The sequence below is a fragment of the Urtica dioica genome, chromosome 2 (assembly GCF_054948205.1).
Source record: "Urtica dioica subsp. dioica isolate 48M chromosome 2, U.dioica_male_clone48M_v1_H2, whole genome shotgun sequence".
NCBI lineage: Eukaryota > Viridiplantae > Streptophyta > Magnoliopsida > Rosales > Urticaceae > Urtica > Urtica dioica.
The window spans coordinates 38,999,206-39,017,914 of NC_142757.1; the positions used below are offsets into that span (position 1 = coordinate 38,999,206).

The 18,709-nt window shown below is 38.0% G+C and overlaps 3 protein-coding genes across 3 annotated transcripts; 1 reads left to right on the plus strand and 2 right to left on the minus strand.

Moving 5' to 3' along the window:
* Positions 1 to 342: 342 nt before the first annotated feature.
* LOC149404670 (uncharacterized) lies at positions 343 to 5,544 on the minus strand. Its single transcript, XM_089607624.1, has 5 exons — positions 5,342 to 5,544; positions 4,032 to 5,197; positions 3,374 to 3,488; positions 580 to 2,734; positions 343 to 447 (listed from the first exon to the last, which is right to left on the minus strand). Exons 1-5 carry the CDS (start codon positions 5,542 to 5,544, stop codon positions 343 to 345), a joined length of 3,744 nt encoding a protein of 1,247 aa, XP_089463750.1.
* A 982-nt stretch (positions 5,545 to 6,526) lies between these two features.
* On the plus strand, positions 6,527 to 10,755 carry LOC149404671 (uncharacterized). Its single transcript, XM_089607625.1, has 15 exons — positions 6,527 to 6,763; positions 6,863 to 7,171; positions 7,276 to 7,296; positions 7,590 to 7,879; positions 7,994 to 8,093; positions 8,205 to 8,291; positions 8,556 to 8,894; positions 8,991 to 9,119; positions 9,201 to 9,362; positions 9,472 to 9,492; positions 9,596 to 9,803; positions 9,915 to 9,996; positions 10,089 to 10,197; positions 10,311 to 10,427; positions 10,529 to 10,755. Exons 1-15 carry the CDS (start codon positions 6,527 to 6,529, stop codon positions 10,751 to 10,753), a joined length of 2,436 nt encoding a protein of 811 aa, XP_089463751.1. The 3' UTR covers positions 10,754 to 10,755.
* A 1,653-nt stretch (positions 10,756 to 12,408) lies between these two features.
* Positions 12,409 to 16,456, minus strand: LOC149404672 (peptidyl-prolyl cis-trans isomerase). Its single transcript, XM_089606920.1, has 5 exons — positions 15,809 to 16,456; positions 14,521 to 14,619; positions 14,162 to 14,206; positions 13,489 to 13,626; positions 12,409 to 12,930 (listed from the first exon to the last, which is right to left on the minus strand). The coding sequence occupies exons 1-5, from the start codon at positions 16,181 to 16,183 to the stop codon at positions 12,577 to 12,579; spliced, it is 1,011 nt and encodes a 336-aa protein (XP_089463046.1). The 5' UTR covers positions 16,184 to 16,456; the 3' UTR covers positions 12,409 to 12,576.
* Positions 16,457 to 18,709: the final 2,253 nt, after the last annotated feature.

Here is an 18,709-nt window from a genome sequence, read left to right on the forward strand (position 1 = left end):
TGAAACAGTCTTTTACAAAAGGATTTTTCTACTTTGTAAAACCCAAAATTTGCTTGTAATGTATCATTACGAGCGGATCTTAAAGCAAAGTAATTTGCTTGTAATTTGAACGAAAATAAAATAGGGGAATTATATCCTGCCTTAAATTTTAAGTATTAGATGCAACTAAGCCGCATCCAAAACTCAAGGTTTCTTATTTGATGCGACTAGTCGCATCCAATGCTCAAAAAACTAAAGTCAATGACCGAAATTCTGGTGACTCTTGATGACTCATTTGGATGTGAAGTTTAGATGCGACTAGTCGTGTCCAATGCTCGTCCGAAGCCAATGGCAAAATTTTCCCTAGTGTGTGTGACTTCCACCGACGCCTGAGTGCTTCAAGCTGAACTGCGGCGATGCGGTTCCGACGGATGCGCGAGGGACAAGTTCAGGGGCTGTGATTCGGAACTGCCACGTATGGAAAATATAGAAAGAGATATTTTTTATTAAAACTAGCTCAAAGCTTTTCATATACAGTGTAACCCTTTTTATAGGCTCAACCAAAACATATCAGGATACACACAAAATCGAAATACCAACGAGTGAAAACCTAATCGCCTTAGGGAATTGTTTCTCGATTGTTCTGAGAGGTGTAACGGTAATAGACAGCCTAGTGTACGAGAGTGTACAAGCGATTCCCTTTGTCGATGGGTGTACGAGAATGTACGAACGATTCCCTTTGTCGATGGTGTGTCTGTTGCTTCTTATCTGCAGATGGTGAAGGAGGTGAACGACATGAATATTCAGTGTCATCATGAATGACCAACGACACTGAATTTCATTGTCGTTTATATGACTTGCTTTAACATTCCCCGTCAATTTGAGCTCTCTCCATGGTGTGACACTGAGACGATTTCTGAGGCTGGTGAAGAAGGAATGTGATAGAGGCTTGGTCAGTGTGTCTGCTATCTGATCTTGAGCTGGGACGTGCCGTACTTGAAGCGTATTCTCTTGGACCTTTTCTCGGACAAAAAACAAGTCTAATTCCATGTGTTTCGTTCTGGAATTTTGAATCGGATTTGCCGAAAGCAGAACAGTACTCAAGTTATCGCACCATATGATGGGACTTTGAGGAGTTCCGACACGAAGTTCCTGCAGCAGAGATTTTAGCCAAAGTATCTCCGCTGTAGCTGCGGCTAGAGCTCGATATTCAGCCTTGGTGGAGGACCTCGACACAGTTGGTTGTTTCTTGGAACTCCATGTGACCAGGTTATTTCCGAGAAAAACACAGAAGCCGCTCGTCGAGCGCCGGTCATCAGGGTCTGTGGCCCAGTCCGAATCGGAGAAACCTGTGATATGCAATGATGAGGATCTGCGCAAGAACAGACCAAAATTCAGTGTTCCCTTCAAATATCTCAGGATTCTCTTCACGGCTTTCCAGTGTGGTTGTAGGGGCGAATGCATGAATTGGCTGACTTTGTTGACACCATAACTGATTTCCGGTCTTGTGATCGTAGCGTACTGTAGAGCTCCTACGACACTCCGATAAAGTGTTGCGTCTTCAACAGGTTCTCCGATATGAGTTGACAACTTTAAGTTGCTGATCATCGGTGTAGGAAGTGGGTTGGCTTCAATCATCTTTGTTCGGCATAAGAGCTCTGTGATATATCGTTGTTGTGACAGATGAATTCCTTCATTTGAATATTGAACTTCGATTCCCAAAAAGTAACTTAATGAACCCAAATCTTTTAGGGAAAAAATCTGGTCAAGTACTTTGATGAGAGTTTGAACCTCATGACTATCGCTGCCAGTCACAATAATATCGGCAACATACACCAGCAAGTAGATAGTCGAAGTTGTAGAGAACCTGATGAAGAGCGAAATGTCAGCTTTTGAACCTCTGAAGCCTAGTTTAAACAGGGTGGAGCTGAGCTTGTCGAACCACGCCCTCGGGGCTTGTTTCAAGCCATAAATGGCTTTGTGTAATCTGCAAACTTGTGGGGCTGTTGAGTTTGCTTCGAAACCAGGTGGTTGAGCCATGAATACCTCCTCTTTCAGATCGCCATTTAGGAAAGCATTGTTGATGTCCAATTGATTGATCTTCCATCCCCTTGACAGAGCGACTTTGAGAACAATACGGATAGTGACCGGTTTCACAACTGGCGAGAAGGTGTCGGTGTAGTCGAATCCAGCAACTTGATCGAAGCCCTTTTCCACTAGACGAGCTTTGTAACGAGCTACAGTTCCATCTGAGCGCCTCTTGACCTTGAAGACCCATTTTGACCCGATTATTTTTCTGTCTGGGGGAGTGGAGACGAGAGACCACGTTTTATTGGTTTTAAGCGCATCAAGCTCAGCCATCATGGCGTTGTACCAGTGAGCTGCACCAAGGGCATCCTGGACTGATGTAGGCTCCGTCTCTAACAAATTTGCTGCACTAGAAATAAGTGAGAAAACCTTCGACTTTTTAATACCAGCTTTGCCTCTGGTTATCATATGATGGCAGTTTTGTTTGTCATTTTGATTTGGCAAAGAGTTTATTTCCAACACTGGTTGTTCATCACACGAGGGTATATTATTCGTGGGTGAGATTTGAGAGGAGCTTTGTGAAGTGCAATCAGGAGAGTGGTGTATGGGTGTGGGCGGGTCTAAGTGAGAAGAAGGGGAATCAGTGTTTACCTGAACCGGGGCTGGGAGCTGTATCAAAGGTTGCTGTAGCAAGACTGTATCGGTGTTCAACAGCTCATCATTGGGCCTGGAAAAAATATGGCTGAAAGGGAAAACATTTTCATTGAAGGACACATCCCGAGAAATAAACACTCTACCATCTCTAGCCAAACATTTATACCCTTTGTGATGAGGTGTATATCCGATGAAGGTGCAAGGTTGAGAGCGGAATTCTAGCTTGTGTTTGGTGTAAGGTCTAAGGTTGGGAAAACATTGACACCCGAAGATCCTAAGCATGTTGTAATTTGGCTGTCTATGAAATAATTTTTCAAAAGGGCTTGTGAAATTTAGAACACTCGAGGGTAGTCGGTTTATGAGATAGATACCTGAGAAAAAAGCGTCACCCCAGAAGCGTTGCGGCATACTAGCTTGGGAAAGAAGAGTTAACCCGGTTTCAACTATATGCCGATGTTTTCGCTCTGCGATTCCATTTTGCTCGGGAGTATGAGGACATGAAACAAAATGATCTATACCCATGGTGTTAAAAAAGGAGGTTAGAGCCTGGAATTCACCCCCCCAATCGGACTGAACACGTTTGATTTTTTGATTTAATTGAAGCTCTACTTTTGTTTTGAATTTTGTGAAAATTTCATAAACTTCGGATTTTTGTTTGAGAAAATAAATCCATGTATAGCGAGAGAAAGCATCTATAAAGCTCACATAGTACCTATATCCATTTCGAGAAACAATTGGGGAAGGACCCCACAAATCGGTGTGAATGACAACTAGAGGTGTATTGATGATGGTTTCACTGCGAGAATAAGGTAATTTATGAGTTTTTCCTTGAGCACAGGCATAACAAAACTGAAATTCATTTGATAAAGCAGAGTTACAAGATGAAACGATTTTTTTCATGACACGAAGTGTAGGATGTCCTAGGCGACAGTGCCAGGACATAACATCAATTCCATTTTGACTCGATACATTTTGATTTGACTTACTAGACACTAGACACTCAGCTCGCTGAACAGTATTGATGACAGGTTCATGGCGTTTTAGGGAATTAGAAAAAACATGATTGATATGAGAGGAACTGTTGTGGTTGGTGTTGGCCGCTGGAGTTGTTGACAAGTCGAACCGATACAGACCTTGGCTAAGCTTCCCGTGAAGAAGAGCTCGTGCCGTTGCCCAATCCTTCACAAGACAATAAGATGGATGAAATTCAAAAAAGACATCGTTATCAAGAGCAAATTGGGACACACTGATCAGATTCTTTGTAATAGAGGGTATGTGAAGGAGATTTTTTAGGACAAAAGACTTGTTATGAGATTGGTTATGGTGTGATAGTGATGTACAACCAATATGAGAAATAATTAAACCTTTACCGTTACCAATTTGAACACGACTGCTGCCTCGATATTCAGAACCGATGTTGAGGTTTCCGAGATCGTTTGTCACATGATTTGTAGCTCCGGAGTCAGGATACCAGGCTTCGTCGCTACTCTGGTCATTCGGAGAGAACATCGCTGCCAATGCTAATGGGTTGCCTTGGTGTTGACCAGCGTGGGCAGTGTAGCTGTTGTTGGTGTTGTTTGAGGAGGAGCCGCCATCGTTGTTGTTGTAGTTGGTGAATGAGCTATTGAAGCGATTGAAACATCGGTTGGCGGAGTGGCCGGGCTTGCCACAGATCTGACAGGTGACCCTGTTGGAGTTGAAGCGGCCACGTCCCCTGTTGGTGCCTCGTCCGCCTCGGTAACCAGAGTAGCCACCTGAGTAGCCGCTCACGGGATTCGATTTTTTCTGAGAGGAGTATTGAGTTGTCAGATGGACACTTGGGAGCGAGGTGTCTTGAGCAGTAGGCAGGGCTCTGTCGAGGCGTGCTTCGAAGCTGAGAAGAAGAGCTCCGACATCATTTGTTGTGAATGGCTCGGACCGAGTCTTAATGGGAACTACGACTGAGTCGTACTCACTACCTAGACCAGCGAGGATGTGCAGCACCTGGTCTTCCTCTTTGAGTTGATGGCCGACAGAAGCAAGACAGTCCATACAGGACTTCATCTTTGTGAGGTAGTCTCTCATGCTCATTTGCCCTTTCTTCATGGTTTGCACCTGGAGCTTGTACTGGAGAATTTTTGCACGAGATTGACCTGCAAAAGTTAGTTCAAGAGCAGACCAGATTTGAGTAGAAGAGTTTAGGCCAACGGTGGTGACCAAAACTGCTTCACTGATCGAAGCAAGTAACCAAGAAGCAAGAAGCTGGTCTTGCCTCTCCCAATGGTCAAAATCTGGGTTTATGAGCCCATTTTTCATCTCTGGTGGTCGTGTGGTTGTTCCGGTCAAAAAGCCGGTGAGGCCATGACCTTGGACCGCCGCTGAGACTTGTTGGCGCCAAAGGAGGTAGTTCGAGTCGGTGAGTCGAATGGTGAGTACCTGATTTCCTGGGTTTATGACTGGTTGTGGGTTTGGGTTGGGTTGAGCCATTTGTATTTGGTTTTCTGGGTTATGGATTTCTGGGTTTTGGGTTTCCGCCATTTTTGGAGCTAGAGAAGCTCTGATACCATATGGAAAATATAGAAAGAGATATTTTTTTATTAAAACTAGCTCAAAGCTTTTCATATACAGTGTAACCCTTTTTATAGGCTCAACCAAAACATATCAGGATACACACAAAATCAAAATACCAACGAGTGAAAACCTAATCGCCTTAGGGAATTGTTTCTCGATTGTTCTGAGAGGTGTAACGGTAATAGGCAGCCTAGTGTACGAGAGTGTACGAGCGATTCCCTTTGTCGATGGGTGTACGAGAATGTACGAACGATTCCCTTTGTTGATGGTGTGTCTGTTGCTTCTTATCTGCAGATGGTGAAGGAGGTGAACGACATGAATATTCAGTGTCATCATGAATGATCAACGACACTGAATTTCATCGTCGTTTATATGACTTGCTTTAACACTACGGGGAGGTCATGGCAGCCTTCTGTAGTTCGTCTTCCACGATCCATGATCCTTTCGTGGCAGAGTGTCTTGCTCTTCGAGACGGACTGCTCTTTCCACGTTCCCTCGCAATCAGAGTAGACGTGGTAGAGACCAGTTGCTCGTGGTCACTCAAAGCGATCAACAGTTCGGACCCCTTCCTTACCACAAACCCCGTCGTTCTGAATGTTCGGAAGCTTCTACAGGAAAGCGAGAGAGGCTGGTGTACTCATGTCTCTCGCAAAGGCAATTATGTGGCTCATTTATTTTCTCAAGAATCTTTTAAATTTTCTTCCAATGTTTCTTGGATGTTTGAAACTCCTTCACGTATTACTACTGCTTTATGGGTGAGTTGCGCAATCTGATTTAATGAAAGGTATGTTTTCAAAAAAAAAAAATTAAAAAATAATAATAATAATAATTTAATGATATTTTTAAATAGTCGAAACTTGTTTAAATTTACACAAATATGTAAGCATCATATTTTAATTTAAAAAATTACCACGGTTAATTCTTTTAAGTGATAAATTATTCATAAATAACGTCAAACATTTTAATGACCAGCGTAAACAAAATTAACAACTAAATTTTTAGATATTTCACATAAAATTTAAATTTTAGCTATTTTACATAACCTTTTCGATATCAAAGCTTTTGTTTTTTAAAACTTATATTAGTTGCATCGCACGTGTAGCTATAGCTAATATAAATCCTAGTCGAACTCACAATCCAACTTTAACTAGAAAGTAAAAAAGAAGTCAAAGCTCTATTCCGACTCCTAGGAAAGTTCTCTCGTAGCTATATATAAGAGCGATCAGTAAGTAAGTACGTTCTACAAATCAAGAGCTAATTTTAGGGTTTCGAGCTATCGGTACTTACTCCAAGAAAGGCATTGTTGACGATCACAATGGCTTCGAGTTGGTTCTTGACGATTTTCTTTGTGGTCCTTCTCGCTTTTGCTAAGACTGGTCAAGCTTATAATGATCATCACCCCGATGATCATGTTCACGGCAATTACTTCGAAGATCGCTTCTTGGCTAGGGCTTTTGGTTTCAACTTCAAGAGAAGTCTCAAACAGGACGATCCAAAGATCGTTAGGGTTGATGATTTCGGAGCTAAAGGCAATGGCACAGATTGCACTGAGGTATGTACTTGCGTGTTTCTGTTTGACCTTTTTAACTTTTAAGAAAGTACGTATGTAGAACTAATAAGTATATAAATATACGTGAATATGTAATTATAGGCGTTTAAGAGAGCGTGGGACGAGGCATGTTCATCGGAGGGTTCGGTGAGCCTTGTGGTGCCAAGAAACACTTATCTCCTCAGACCCATCACTTTCAAGGGTCCTTGCAAATCCGATCAAATTAGGGTTCAGATTCTCGGAATTGTAAGAGCTTCGACAAAGATTTCGGATTATGGCGATGATAATCCAAGGGATTGGATTGTGTTCGACAAAGTTCAGAATCTGACGGTGGAAGGCGTCGCCGGTGGAACCATCAACGGCTGGGGCGGCGTTTGGTGGAACCGCTCATGCAAACTTACTAACACTCAAGTGCGTAACCTTATTAGTTCGACGTAAATTATATGTATTTATTTTCAATTACAAAAACAAAGAGACTAATATTGTTTTTTTCTCTCTCTATCAATTTTTTGCAGCCTTGCCCACGTGCGCCTACGGTAGGTTTACATATCACAACACGTTCACTTTTTTTTTTATATTACATAAAAAATATAGAAAACTTACTATTAGTAATTTATTTACCATCATCAACAACAATAATAATAATAATAATGTTCATCTGCGTGCTTACAGTACTTGCCGATTATACATCTATTGTTTGCTTTATATCGCAGCATGGTTTGATATATATATTTTTTTTTTTTACATAAAGCATAGAAAAATTATTATTAGTAAAATTTGTTGTCATGATACAATTAATTAACTATTGAAACAATTACTATATGTGAAGGCTGTGACATACAACAAGTGTGAAAATTTGGTGGTGAGGAATATGAGATGGTTAAATGCACAAGGAACCCATATTTCAATCAACGGCTGTAACAACGTCACTGTCTCTGGACTCACCGTGACTGCTTGGGCAAATAGCCCCAACACCGATGGAATCAATGTCAGAGAAACCACCAATCTCACCATCTCTGATTCTGTCATTGCAACCGGAGCCGATTGCATTGCTCTCAACGACGGCACGAGTAACGTACGAGTTTCCGGTATCACTTGTGGACCCGGTCACGGCATTAGGTAACATTATTATTATTAATTTTATTATAAAAAAATATTTAATACAAGCACTTCCTATATTATTTGTGAAATTAATTAACCTATGGTTTGTTTTTGCTTCGTTTAATTAATTAGTATCGGTAGCCAGAACTCAGATGGGCATGTCTCTGATGTCACTGTGGACGGAGCCGTATTTTCCGGGACAACTAGTGGACTGACAATCAAGACTTGGCCGGTAATTAATCATTCAAAATTCCTACTATCTTAACATGATTTACAATTTATCTTATGTGCGTAACGTAATAACGTTTGTGGACCACATATTAAAATATAACATAACATGCAGGGAGGTTCAGGAAACGTTACGGGTATAAAATTCATGAACATTGCAATGGCGAATGTCCAAAACCCCATCCTCATAGACCAAGAGCAGGTACGTAATTCATATTTCTAAGTTAATAACTCTGGATTCTAATTTTCTTTATTACTGTATTCTCTTTTTCTCTCTAATTAAATTATGATATAAATAAAAAGTAATATATAGCAAAAAAAAAAAAAAGATGTAATGATTCACTAGAGAGGGACACTAAAAGGTGACATAAAGAAGTCCATGTGGACTATTTTTTTCATTACGAATTCATGCGCTGTGGTATTCACTATTTTGTTAATTTCTATCTTATAATCAATAATGTGACAGAACTCTGCGGTACAAGTGTTAGACGTGTTGTACCGAAACATAACGGGAACGAGCGCTTCTCCGGTGGCCGTGAATTTTGATTGCAACGATCGCTTCAAATGCCGAGAAATCGTTCTTCAAGACGTCGATCTCCGCGGTAACAACAACAATGTCGGCGCTTCGTGCAAAAACGTCGAGTTTACCAAAATCGGAGCCGTTGCACCTCTTTGCCCTGATGACGTCATCACAAGGTCAAGTTCTACTCCGAGTCAATCTCCTATGACTCATCCTGTTGACCACCCTTCAATTAGCGTCGACGATTTTGGAGCCAAAGGGAATGGCAAGGACGATGACACTGACGTAAGAACACACACATTTATTTCAGTGCAATTATTTGTTTTTACTAATTACTGTTTTATTACAAGGCCGTAGATGATACTGTTCTTCTTCTTTCAGGCATTTGAAAGGGCTTGGCAACATGCTTGTTCATCCAATGAAGAGATTTTCCTAGTGGTGCCTAAAAAGACTTATCTCATTAGGCCGATTAGATTTAACGGTCAATGCAAATCTAAAGTCACAATTCAGGTAAATTAATATAATGTATCAATTGTTTTAGAGTCTATCTATTCATATAAAGTCTTAAATTAATCATAATAATTGTAATAGATTCTGGGGACAATAGAAGCATCCAAGGACCGGTCACACTATTCCTACAGAAGTTGGATTTTGTTTGAGAGAGTCAACGATTTGACTGTCGAAGGTGGCGGAACCCTCGATGGAAACGGAGAAGTTTGGTGGCGAAACTCTTGCAAATGGAACAAGTCAAGGGTAAATTTGATATCCTTACCATATTCTACCCAAAAGTAAAAAAATGTTAAAATATACTCAAGCCCTAATATAATTACTAATTAGTCTATTTTCACTGTTTATTTTGCAGCCTTGCACGAATGCTCCAGCAGTAAGTATCTATATGAAAGACAAAAATAAAAACAGTGAATAGTTTTTTTTATTCATGGTAACTAAATTTTGTTGTATATTAATTATTTATTTTTATTTTTAAGGGTCTAATTTTCCACGAATGCCAAAATTTGGAAGTGAGAAATATGACAATAAAAAACTCCCCACAAATGCAAGTGATAATTGGAAGCTGTGAAAACGTCAAAGCTCACAATCTGACAGTGAGCGCGCCGGGAAACAGTCCCAACACCGATGGAATTCATATCACTCACTCTCGAAATGTCGACGTCTCCAACGCCATCATAGGAACGGGTAAAAATAGTTACTAGCTACCAATCTTACTTTTCTTTTTTTTTTTAATATTGAGTTTTGTTCATTATTTCTCACATAAAAACTTGAATTTAATGCTTGATACATATATAGGCGATGATTGTATATCTATTGTGAGTGGATCAAGTGGCATCAGTGCTTCAGACATAAGATGCGGACCGGGTCATGGAATTAGGTTATTACTTTTACTAATTTTACAAAATATGGTTTCTCTGATCAAGTAAAAAATAATATCAACATATTCTAATTACATTTTCATATGTATAGTATTGGTAGCTTGGGACATGGAAATTCCGAAGCACACGTCTCTGATGTGACTGTAACCAGAGCCAGATTTTTCAGAAGCACAAATGGTGTCAGAATCAAGACTTGGCAGGTAAAGATTAGACCTAAATATATAATATCCAATATCTTCTACATTAAGCAACATCAATTTAATCTAATTTTCGACCATCTCATATTTATTTTATTTTTTTCTAAAAAACTCAGGGAGGTTCAGGGAATGTGAGCAACATCAAATTCAGGGACATTGAAATGCACAACGTTCGCAATGCGATCATCATTGATCAGAACTATTGCATCGACAAAAACGGTTGCAAAGACCAAGTAACAATTAAATTACAAATGACATAATCTTCTTTCTGTATTTTTTTCTTCTTCTTGGAGTATTCTAGAGTAAGCTTTTATGTGTGATATCCATTTTTCAGGAATCGGCGGTTGAAGTGAAAGACGTGTTGTATGAGAACATAAAAGGAACGATCGACAGAGGAGTTGGCATAATGTTGGATTGCAGTGAAAGGCACAAGTGTGAAGGCATTGTATTGCAAGACATCGATTTGAGAAGACAAGAAAGAGGAGATCATGCCACGGCTGTCTGCAACAACGTTCACTTCACCACCCTCGGAAATGTTTCACCGCACTGCCCCAATTAACTAATTAGGAGTTTCTAACATTTTTAACGTTCATAGTAATTTTCTTAATTAAACGAGTGTATTGATGTTATTTTTATTTGGTGATGAGGAGTGCTATACATATTGATGTTTATTTTATTTTGTGTCTAATAGAGTCGACTTAATTGTATTGCTTTTAAGAACAATTAATTGAGTAACTAATCACCAAAATTGGTGATTTGCTAAATGATCAACTTATTATAAATTTTAAGTAAATAACCATTAAAAAGTTATCAAAGGTTGGTTATATAGAAAACTTGAGAATCTTCGTATTGGCTAGAGAGCCTTTTTAAGAATTTGTTTATGTGTTTAGTATTAATAGAATTTATAATTTCAGAAATTGTGGGTTCAATTTCTTGAGGACTTTGTGATTCAGGGTTGACCCAATAACTACGATCAGGATAACTTTACAATGAGGACTTTGTGTTGATGCTTTGAGAAAATTAGTTTGTATATTTTAGCTCATAATTTTAGTATATTAATTGTGATATTCTTTCTGGTAGCCACTTTTTGTAAGATATCACAAAAATAGTGTGCTTAACGTTTTTATTGCGAAAATAGCATTTATTAAGTTGTTATTTTTTTTTTTTTTTTTTTTTTGTACAAAGGGACGGTGCTGGTTTGTCACCCAATTGAAAAAAAAAAAAAAAAGATGTCCTGAATTTAGTATTTCTACAATACAGCAAATGTTTCGACACCAACTACAAGTTGTGCACATAGATTGGAAGCAAATATGATTTCAATAGCTTATCAATCAGCTGACCATTTTATGGACTTAATTTTTCTTGGTATATATGTTGTCGAAAATGTAAATATGGTCTCCAGAGTGATCGTCCGTGACTGTGAAATCTGCAAAATCTCGAAGGTTAGGTGCTTTTCATCGGTCAAAAGCATGTTCTCTCACTCAAAGTTCTATATAGGTTCAGATGAATAATAGAGATGGGGGTTTATGATCAAGACATAATTTGATATCAAACTTGCATCAGGCCATTTAAGGATAAATATCCTCTCTTGGTATAGTAGAATGGAATTGATACGCCCATCTATTAAGGAAGCGTTTCAAGTCAAATTTCATTTTTAGAGTGTTGAATTAATCGAGTCAATAAGACTTCCGGATTTTAGTTATTGAGTTGACTCCGTTGGTCCACTTTAGCTATTCACTAGTCATTTATGACAACCGAACCAATCCAGAAACCAAAATTCAGTTCTTCTGTAGTAAATCTTACACGGTTTTTGGTTCCGACGCTTTGAGCGTTGAGATTTATGCTAAACCTTCTTGATGGAATATTATAAATTTACAGTAACATTTAGCCTACCCTAAACAAAAATTATGTCGTCGTCCTATCGTTATCACATAGCCATACAACAAATTGTAATTCTTACCTTCATCCGTGAAAATTGTGCAACCGGATTTCATTTTCATGAAAAAAGAGATGGGGAACCCAAAAATTTCAAAGTATTCAGGAGTGCGAGAATTTATTCTGTGTATGTTGCAGACATCTGCCCTTTTTTTATGTTTTTAATTTCAATTGCATGTTTTCTTTTAACTTTCTATACACCTAGGAACAACCATAAGATATCTAAAAAAAACTATTAACTATATGAAAATAGTATAAAAAGCTATATTTTTGCACTACTGAAGAACACTACAGGCTAGGAAACAGCCTCTCTAAGATTTCATTCTTCCTCGAAGAAAAGTTCACAGTTCAAAAAACAAACAGAGAAAGAAACTCAAGTGGAAAAATATTGATAGAAAAAACAAAACTCAAAATACGTATATAGAAGGTCGAAGAAATATTACGCATTTAATCCGTTTCTACAGCCGTATCACGACCCGTTTTCCTTCTCCGGATCACCAACGGGACGGGCTCTTCCAAGATGGTCACGTTGACTCCGTTCCAAACGTCGGGTTTGGTGGGGAGTCTCGCGATCTCCTCCGCGATTCCCATATCTTCGGGCAGAACGGAACCGAAAACCGTGTAAGAGTTCTTCCACTCTTGGTGGTTCGCGAGGCTTATGAAGAACTCGGGCCCCGAACCGACCCACGCCACCGATCCCCTTCTGATCTCCGGACACGCCTCGATCGGCATCTTCTTGAACGGGGTCCCCATCGCTTCCATCGTCCCTTGAATCAACGCAAAAGGCGGTCCCAACGAAGCCTGAGCAATATTTTTTGACAAGCAGATTGAGCTCAAAATGCTTCAAGTTTGATATATATATGGGGCCAAAGAGATATAATTATAAAAATAGTTTCGTACAAAAATAGGGCCCTTTGAGCTAGGCCGCCCCTGGGACCACTACGACAAGCTGGGGAAACTGAGAAAGGAATAAAAATGTTTTCGTCCAATATGTTTTTTCTTGTTTATCTCAGATTAATACCATTTTTCATTGAAAATAAAATATAAAAAATAAAAAATAAAAAAAAATCTCCCAACATAAACAAATGTCTAAAAAGAAATACAAAAAATAGCCTTAAGTTTATTTACTGGCCATTCATAAGAAGAAGAAAAAATTATCCTTTGCCCCCCACAAAATCAATATCCTGGCTCTGCCACTGAGGGTGTAATTGTGAAGTGATAAATATAAGTACCGGGTATTGGAGTGTGGATGGACTTGATCAAATATATACAACAAAATTTTAAATATATATATATATAAATGTATGTATATGTATATATATATATATGTATATATTACAGAATTCGAGTCCTTATTACCTTTTCAATGTGGTTTCCTTTTGAATCCCATGATTCTCCTCGGCCCTCAGCACGGTGAAATTCACAACCAGCACAATGCCGTAGTCCCATTAAGTTGAGGATGTATGTCACAGAATATGGGGCACAATCCGGGAAAAGCTGCCAAAAAAACAAAGGAGATAATAATCGCTAATCAAAATGGTGGAACTAAAATTATAGATTACCTAGTAATGTAAGAAATCGATATCGGCATCTTTCCGGTACAATAATCGAACAAAATTAAAACGAAAAGATTTTTTTTGTTGTATATTCTTTCTCCCGACATCAGTTCTTCTCGGATTTTCATATCTTGGAATGGTCAATAAAAAATAAAACAAATCATAGAGTGCAAAAATCATCTTCTTTTAGTTAGAACAACTTGGCACGAATTATTTTCTAGTAAAAGCACATTTTCTACATGTCAAGCTAGTTCACTTCTAAAATGATCGAATTGGAACAACCAAGCAAATGCCATAATGCCTTTCAATCCTCCTAACCATTATCCTAGTGCAATAGTTCTTGCTATCATTCTGCTCTAAACATTATATCACAGACAAGAGGGTCTAGCTCAGTTGGCAAAAACCGCCAAAAAATAAAAAGAATTAAACATTATATCACAAGCGATTGAGGTTTATTGGAGCTGAAAAAAAGTTACCTTTATATGAAGGGTTCCAAGTTTGGTTTCCAATCCAATGATACCCTGAACAACAACAAAAACAACAAAATTATATAAATAAAATGAATTTGGACATGTAAAAGCTCAAACAGAGAAAGGAAACATGATTCAAGGCACAGTTCTTTTTATTTTCAAACGTTAGAATCATTCTTGAAAAATGCCCAATTTTTTTCTGTCCGATGTTATGTCATGAGCATGTGGTCATACTCATGTATGTCGTATAAGAGAAAAGGGGAGATTATCCATTATATCATACACCAAAAATGTTGCCATCATTGAATGATGTGTTAAGTGTGAAAATATTCATCGCGACGAACAAGTTGAAACTACGCACATACCTCTCCTTTACCAAAGATGATCCCTGAAGTCCAACTCACTTTTTCCCCTTCTTCTTGCCGATCAGGAGCCAGGGAATCCTTTTGTTTCTTCAGCCAACACTGTCATGTGACAAATACACTCAGAGATAATATATCGAAAAGAAAAGAAAAAGAAAAAAAAAATCATTTTCCTTAGTAAATCCATAACGAAATCATGCGTATAGAGAAAATGTACAGAAGTGGCTTTCGAAACAGATCTGGAGTTAATAAGCATGGTCAATCTTGTTGAAAAAGTTAAAACGTTAAAAATCACCTTGCATATCAAATAGGGCTTAATGTTTATGTCCCATGAAATTATTAGTGTATGACAAACCGTAATTATGTAAACATCGTGCCCTTCTCAAAAACAGACTAATAAATCAATTCTAGTAGCACCTACCAAATCTTCCACCACATTAAAGTAATATAGCGAAACTACTTATAACTCGAATACAAAGTGAAGAACGTACAACAAAACGGGCATTTAATGCACAAATGAAAATGTGGAAATAATGGATTATGATTAGTTACGGAGTATAGTTCTTGAATTCAGTCCAGATAATTGTTTATTGAAATTATGTTCTTATTTTATTATGTCTCTGTTGAAACTCATAAATATCATAGAGACGGTTAGGTCGACACGGCCTGATCCCGAGAAGGCCGAAAGCAGTAGATCAATTCACATCAGCTACATCTCATCTCGAATGCCAGATCGTCGACATCCAAGCTCGATAAGTTCGATATTTTCTACTACAGATTGAAAGAGAGTGTGGAAATTACATATTAGGATTAGTTAAATTCTTTTGTATTCTATCTTATCTCTCTGTTTGAAACTCCGAAATTCATCGAGTCGGTTACGTCAAAATCTTGCCTCTACTGGGACGTGTATATTTTTCTGTGACATTCATTATTTGAGGAATAAGAAAATTCCCTCTTCCATTCTGTTCTCAGATAACTACACAAACAATACATGGTAAAGAAACAAATGTAAACAAACGAAAGAGACTCCAATGCAGCGGAAAAAAAAAAAAAAAAAAAAAAAACCCTCAACTCAAGAAGCACTAATCAAAATAAGCACATGACTCAGATCAAATTAAACTCCAAAATCAAAATCACTCCTTACCATACTAAGCATTTCCAACCAAATCAAATACCAAAATAAACATCAAACTTGATGACAAAGTAAGAACTAATCACCAATCAAGTGAGACACATCAAGCGGTTGACTAAAAAAACATAAAGAAGAAGAAGAAGAAGAAGATGAACTGACCTCGCCAAATTTAGAGCCACAAGCGTCCTTGTCCCCACAAAACACCCACGTGTCACACAAACAAGGCCCTTCGTTGCCGGTGCACATTGCCTTGCAAGCCTTGCAACACTCTTCCGACGAGTTGGACTTGAAATCCGAGCCCCACTTCACCGCCGTTCCCCAGAGCTCCAAGTTATCGATCCCTCTGCAGCACTCTCCGCCCTCCGAATCCATTCTATTCTCCGTCGCCGAATCCGAGGAAGATTGCGACAGCGACGCCGTGTAGAGCTCGCTCGGCCGGAGGAACACCGAGAGGACGCCGTAGACCAGCGCGCACGAGATCAGAGCCAGACAGGCCAGCGAGAGCGACGAACACTCGGTTTGTCTCCGACCCATTTGAGAATCGGGTGTGAGGATCGAGACCCAGAAAGCTTTTTTTTTTTTTTTTTTGCAAGGGATTTTTGTTTTTTCAGTTTAACCGGGCATCTTCGGAGATTGTCTTTAGTTGGCGTTGACTATGAATATAATTACAGAAGAGGAGTGGAATCAAAGATGAAAGATATTTAAAATGGGATTGGATATTTATTTTTCAATAATTTGTCTTTTTTTCTTTTTCTGCCTCAGCATTCAACGGTCTTGAATGGGGGTGAGAGCTTGTGGAGCTTATTTGCCAAGCAGCAGCGTGATGATACAAAAATAATAATGATTAAATATTATAAATTGAATCTGATGATCGCATTCAACATTTTTATTTTTATTTTTCTAATCAATCATTGATTTGTATATATTGGGATAAATAGTATTTTTCCACCCCAAAGATTGTCCGTGTTTCATTTTAACAGTCATTTTACCCAATCAAATATTCCATATGTTTCATTTTTTTTTACCCTTAAATATGAAAACAAGCACTTTTGTCGCATGACTTGAGTTTTTCTTTATTTAACCGGTTGATTTATAAGTTACCATGAAAAAGTAAAATACATGCAAGCTTTTTTATAAATAAAAAATACATGCAATTTATAGGTGGATAATTTTTTTTTTTTTTTTATAACTCAAGGGTCAAAGTGAAACACGGGAAACATTTAAATTTTACCCTTGATTTTAGAACTGCAGGACACTACGAACCAAGTATACATATGTGGTTGTAAGAGCTCGCCTCCTCACCTGTAAATCAAAATATTGAGCTCGAGGCTCACGGACGGATTAATCTAATTACATCTTCATCTCAAAGACAGTAGACACACTGTAAAAAAAAATATAAAAAAAAATAATAATAATTTGAGACACACTGAAACTGAATACTTCAACCACTCCTCCTTGGGCTTGCATGCGTAATGAAATAAAAATAAGAATCCAAAAGACACTATTACTGAGGTTATATAATTATTTCATTTATTATATTATAATATAAAAAAGAGTTATTTTTTTGTATAGAATTAACTTAAATAGGGTAAAGTAGGGTTATTATTAAGACACTTGATAAGATAGGGAGTGTAAGAGTATTTCAAATGCATCAAACTCTATAAATAGAGTAAAAACTCTATTAACTTTATAACTTCATATTTGGTGTAACTTTTACACTGAATAAACAATGTTGCACTAAATTTGGTGACATTGTTCATTTGGTGTAAAGATTGCACTAAATAATTAAACATTATTTTAATCTAATTAATTTATAATCCTTAATTAAAAGTTCATATTTTAATTAATCCAGATTTAATCAGCATATTTTTAACTGTTTGGAGCTTTATTTATAATCTAAATTAATTTATTCAATTAGTAATATGTAACTTTCAAATTTATGTTTTTTAATGATTTATTATTTATTCTCTAAATTATTATTTATGCAATGAAGTTTATTAATTTTTTACTTTTATTAATTAAATTTTTTATTTTTAAATAATTTATTATTGATTTATATTATATTTGATATAAAACGAGAGAATCGTGAAAGAGAGAAGGGAGATTTGAAACTGGTCAAAAAATGATTCTCAGACTTCGTATTATGGAGAGATGAGTATTTATACTCATTCAAATAAAGCAAGCCTTACACGCTAACTCAGCATACAGTTTACCAATTTTAATAACCAATCAAATGAAGAACAATTGACACGCTGGCGTACACACTTAATAGTCCCCCCCCCCCCATGGTCTATGAATCAGAGACGGTGAATTTGAGGCAGAGAGAAACAAAAGTCGAGCCATACAAAGGTTTAGTGAACATGTCTGCGATTTTCTCAATTGCCGGAAGATGTTTGACCCAAAGTAGATCTTGTGCAACTTTTTCATGAACAAAGTATAAGTCAAGCTCGACATACTTTGCTCGCGTATGAAGCATCGGATTTGTAGAGAATTGAACAACACTACTATTATCACACCAAATGTCCGGTGGGCGGGTTTGGTGGATTTGTAGTTCAAAGACCAACGCACGAACCCAAGTTATCTTAGACACCATCGCAGCAATGCTATGAAATTTATCTTCAGTGGAGCTTCGCGACATAGTATATTGCTTCTTCGCAGACCAAGACACAAGGTTAGAACCTACAAATACACAATAGCCGAAATTTGAGCGACAAGTATCGGGATCAGACCCCCACTCAACATCACTATACCCGATGACATTCATATGGGAAGAACAGCGAAGCAACAACCCTAACTCAGTATACCCGGCAAGATAGCGCATAATTCGCTTGACCATTTTCTAGTGAGATACATGTGGGTTATGCATAAATTGACAAAATTTGTCGCGGCGAAAGAAATTTTCGGGCGAGTGATAGTGACATACTGCAGCGCCCCCACGATGATCCGATACAGATGCAGATTTTCGACACTTTGACCACCATAAGCAGAAAGCTTAGTGCCACTCGCACGGTGAAGAAGATTCTAGACATACTTGGCCTGAGACAATAACATACCTTGAGA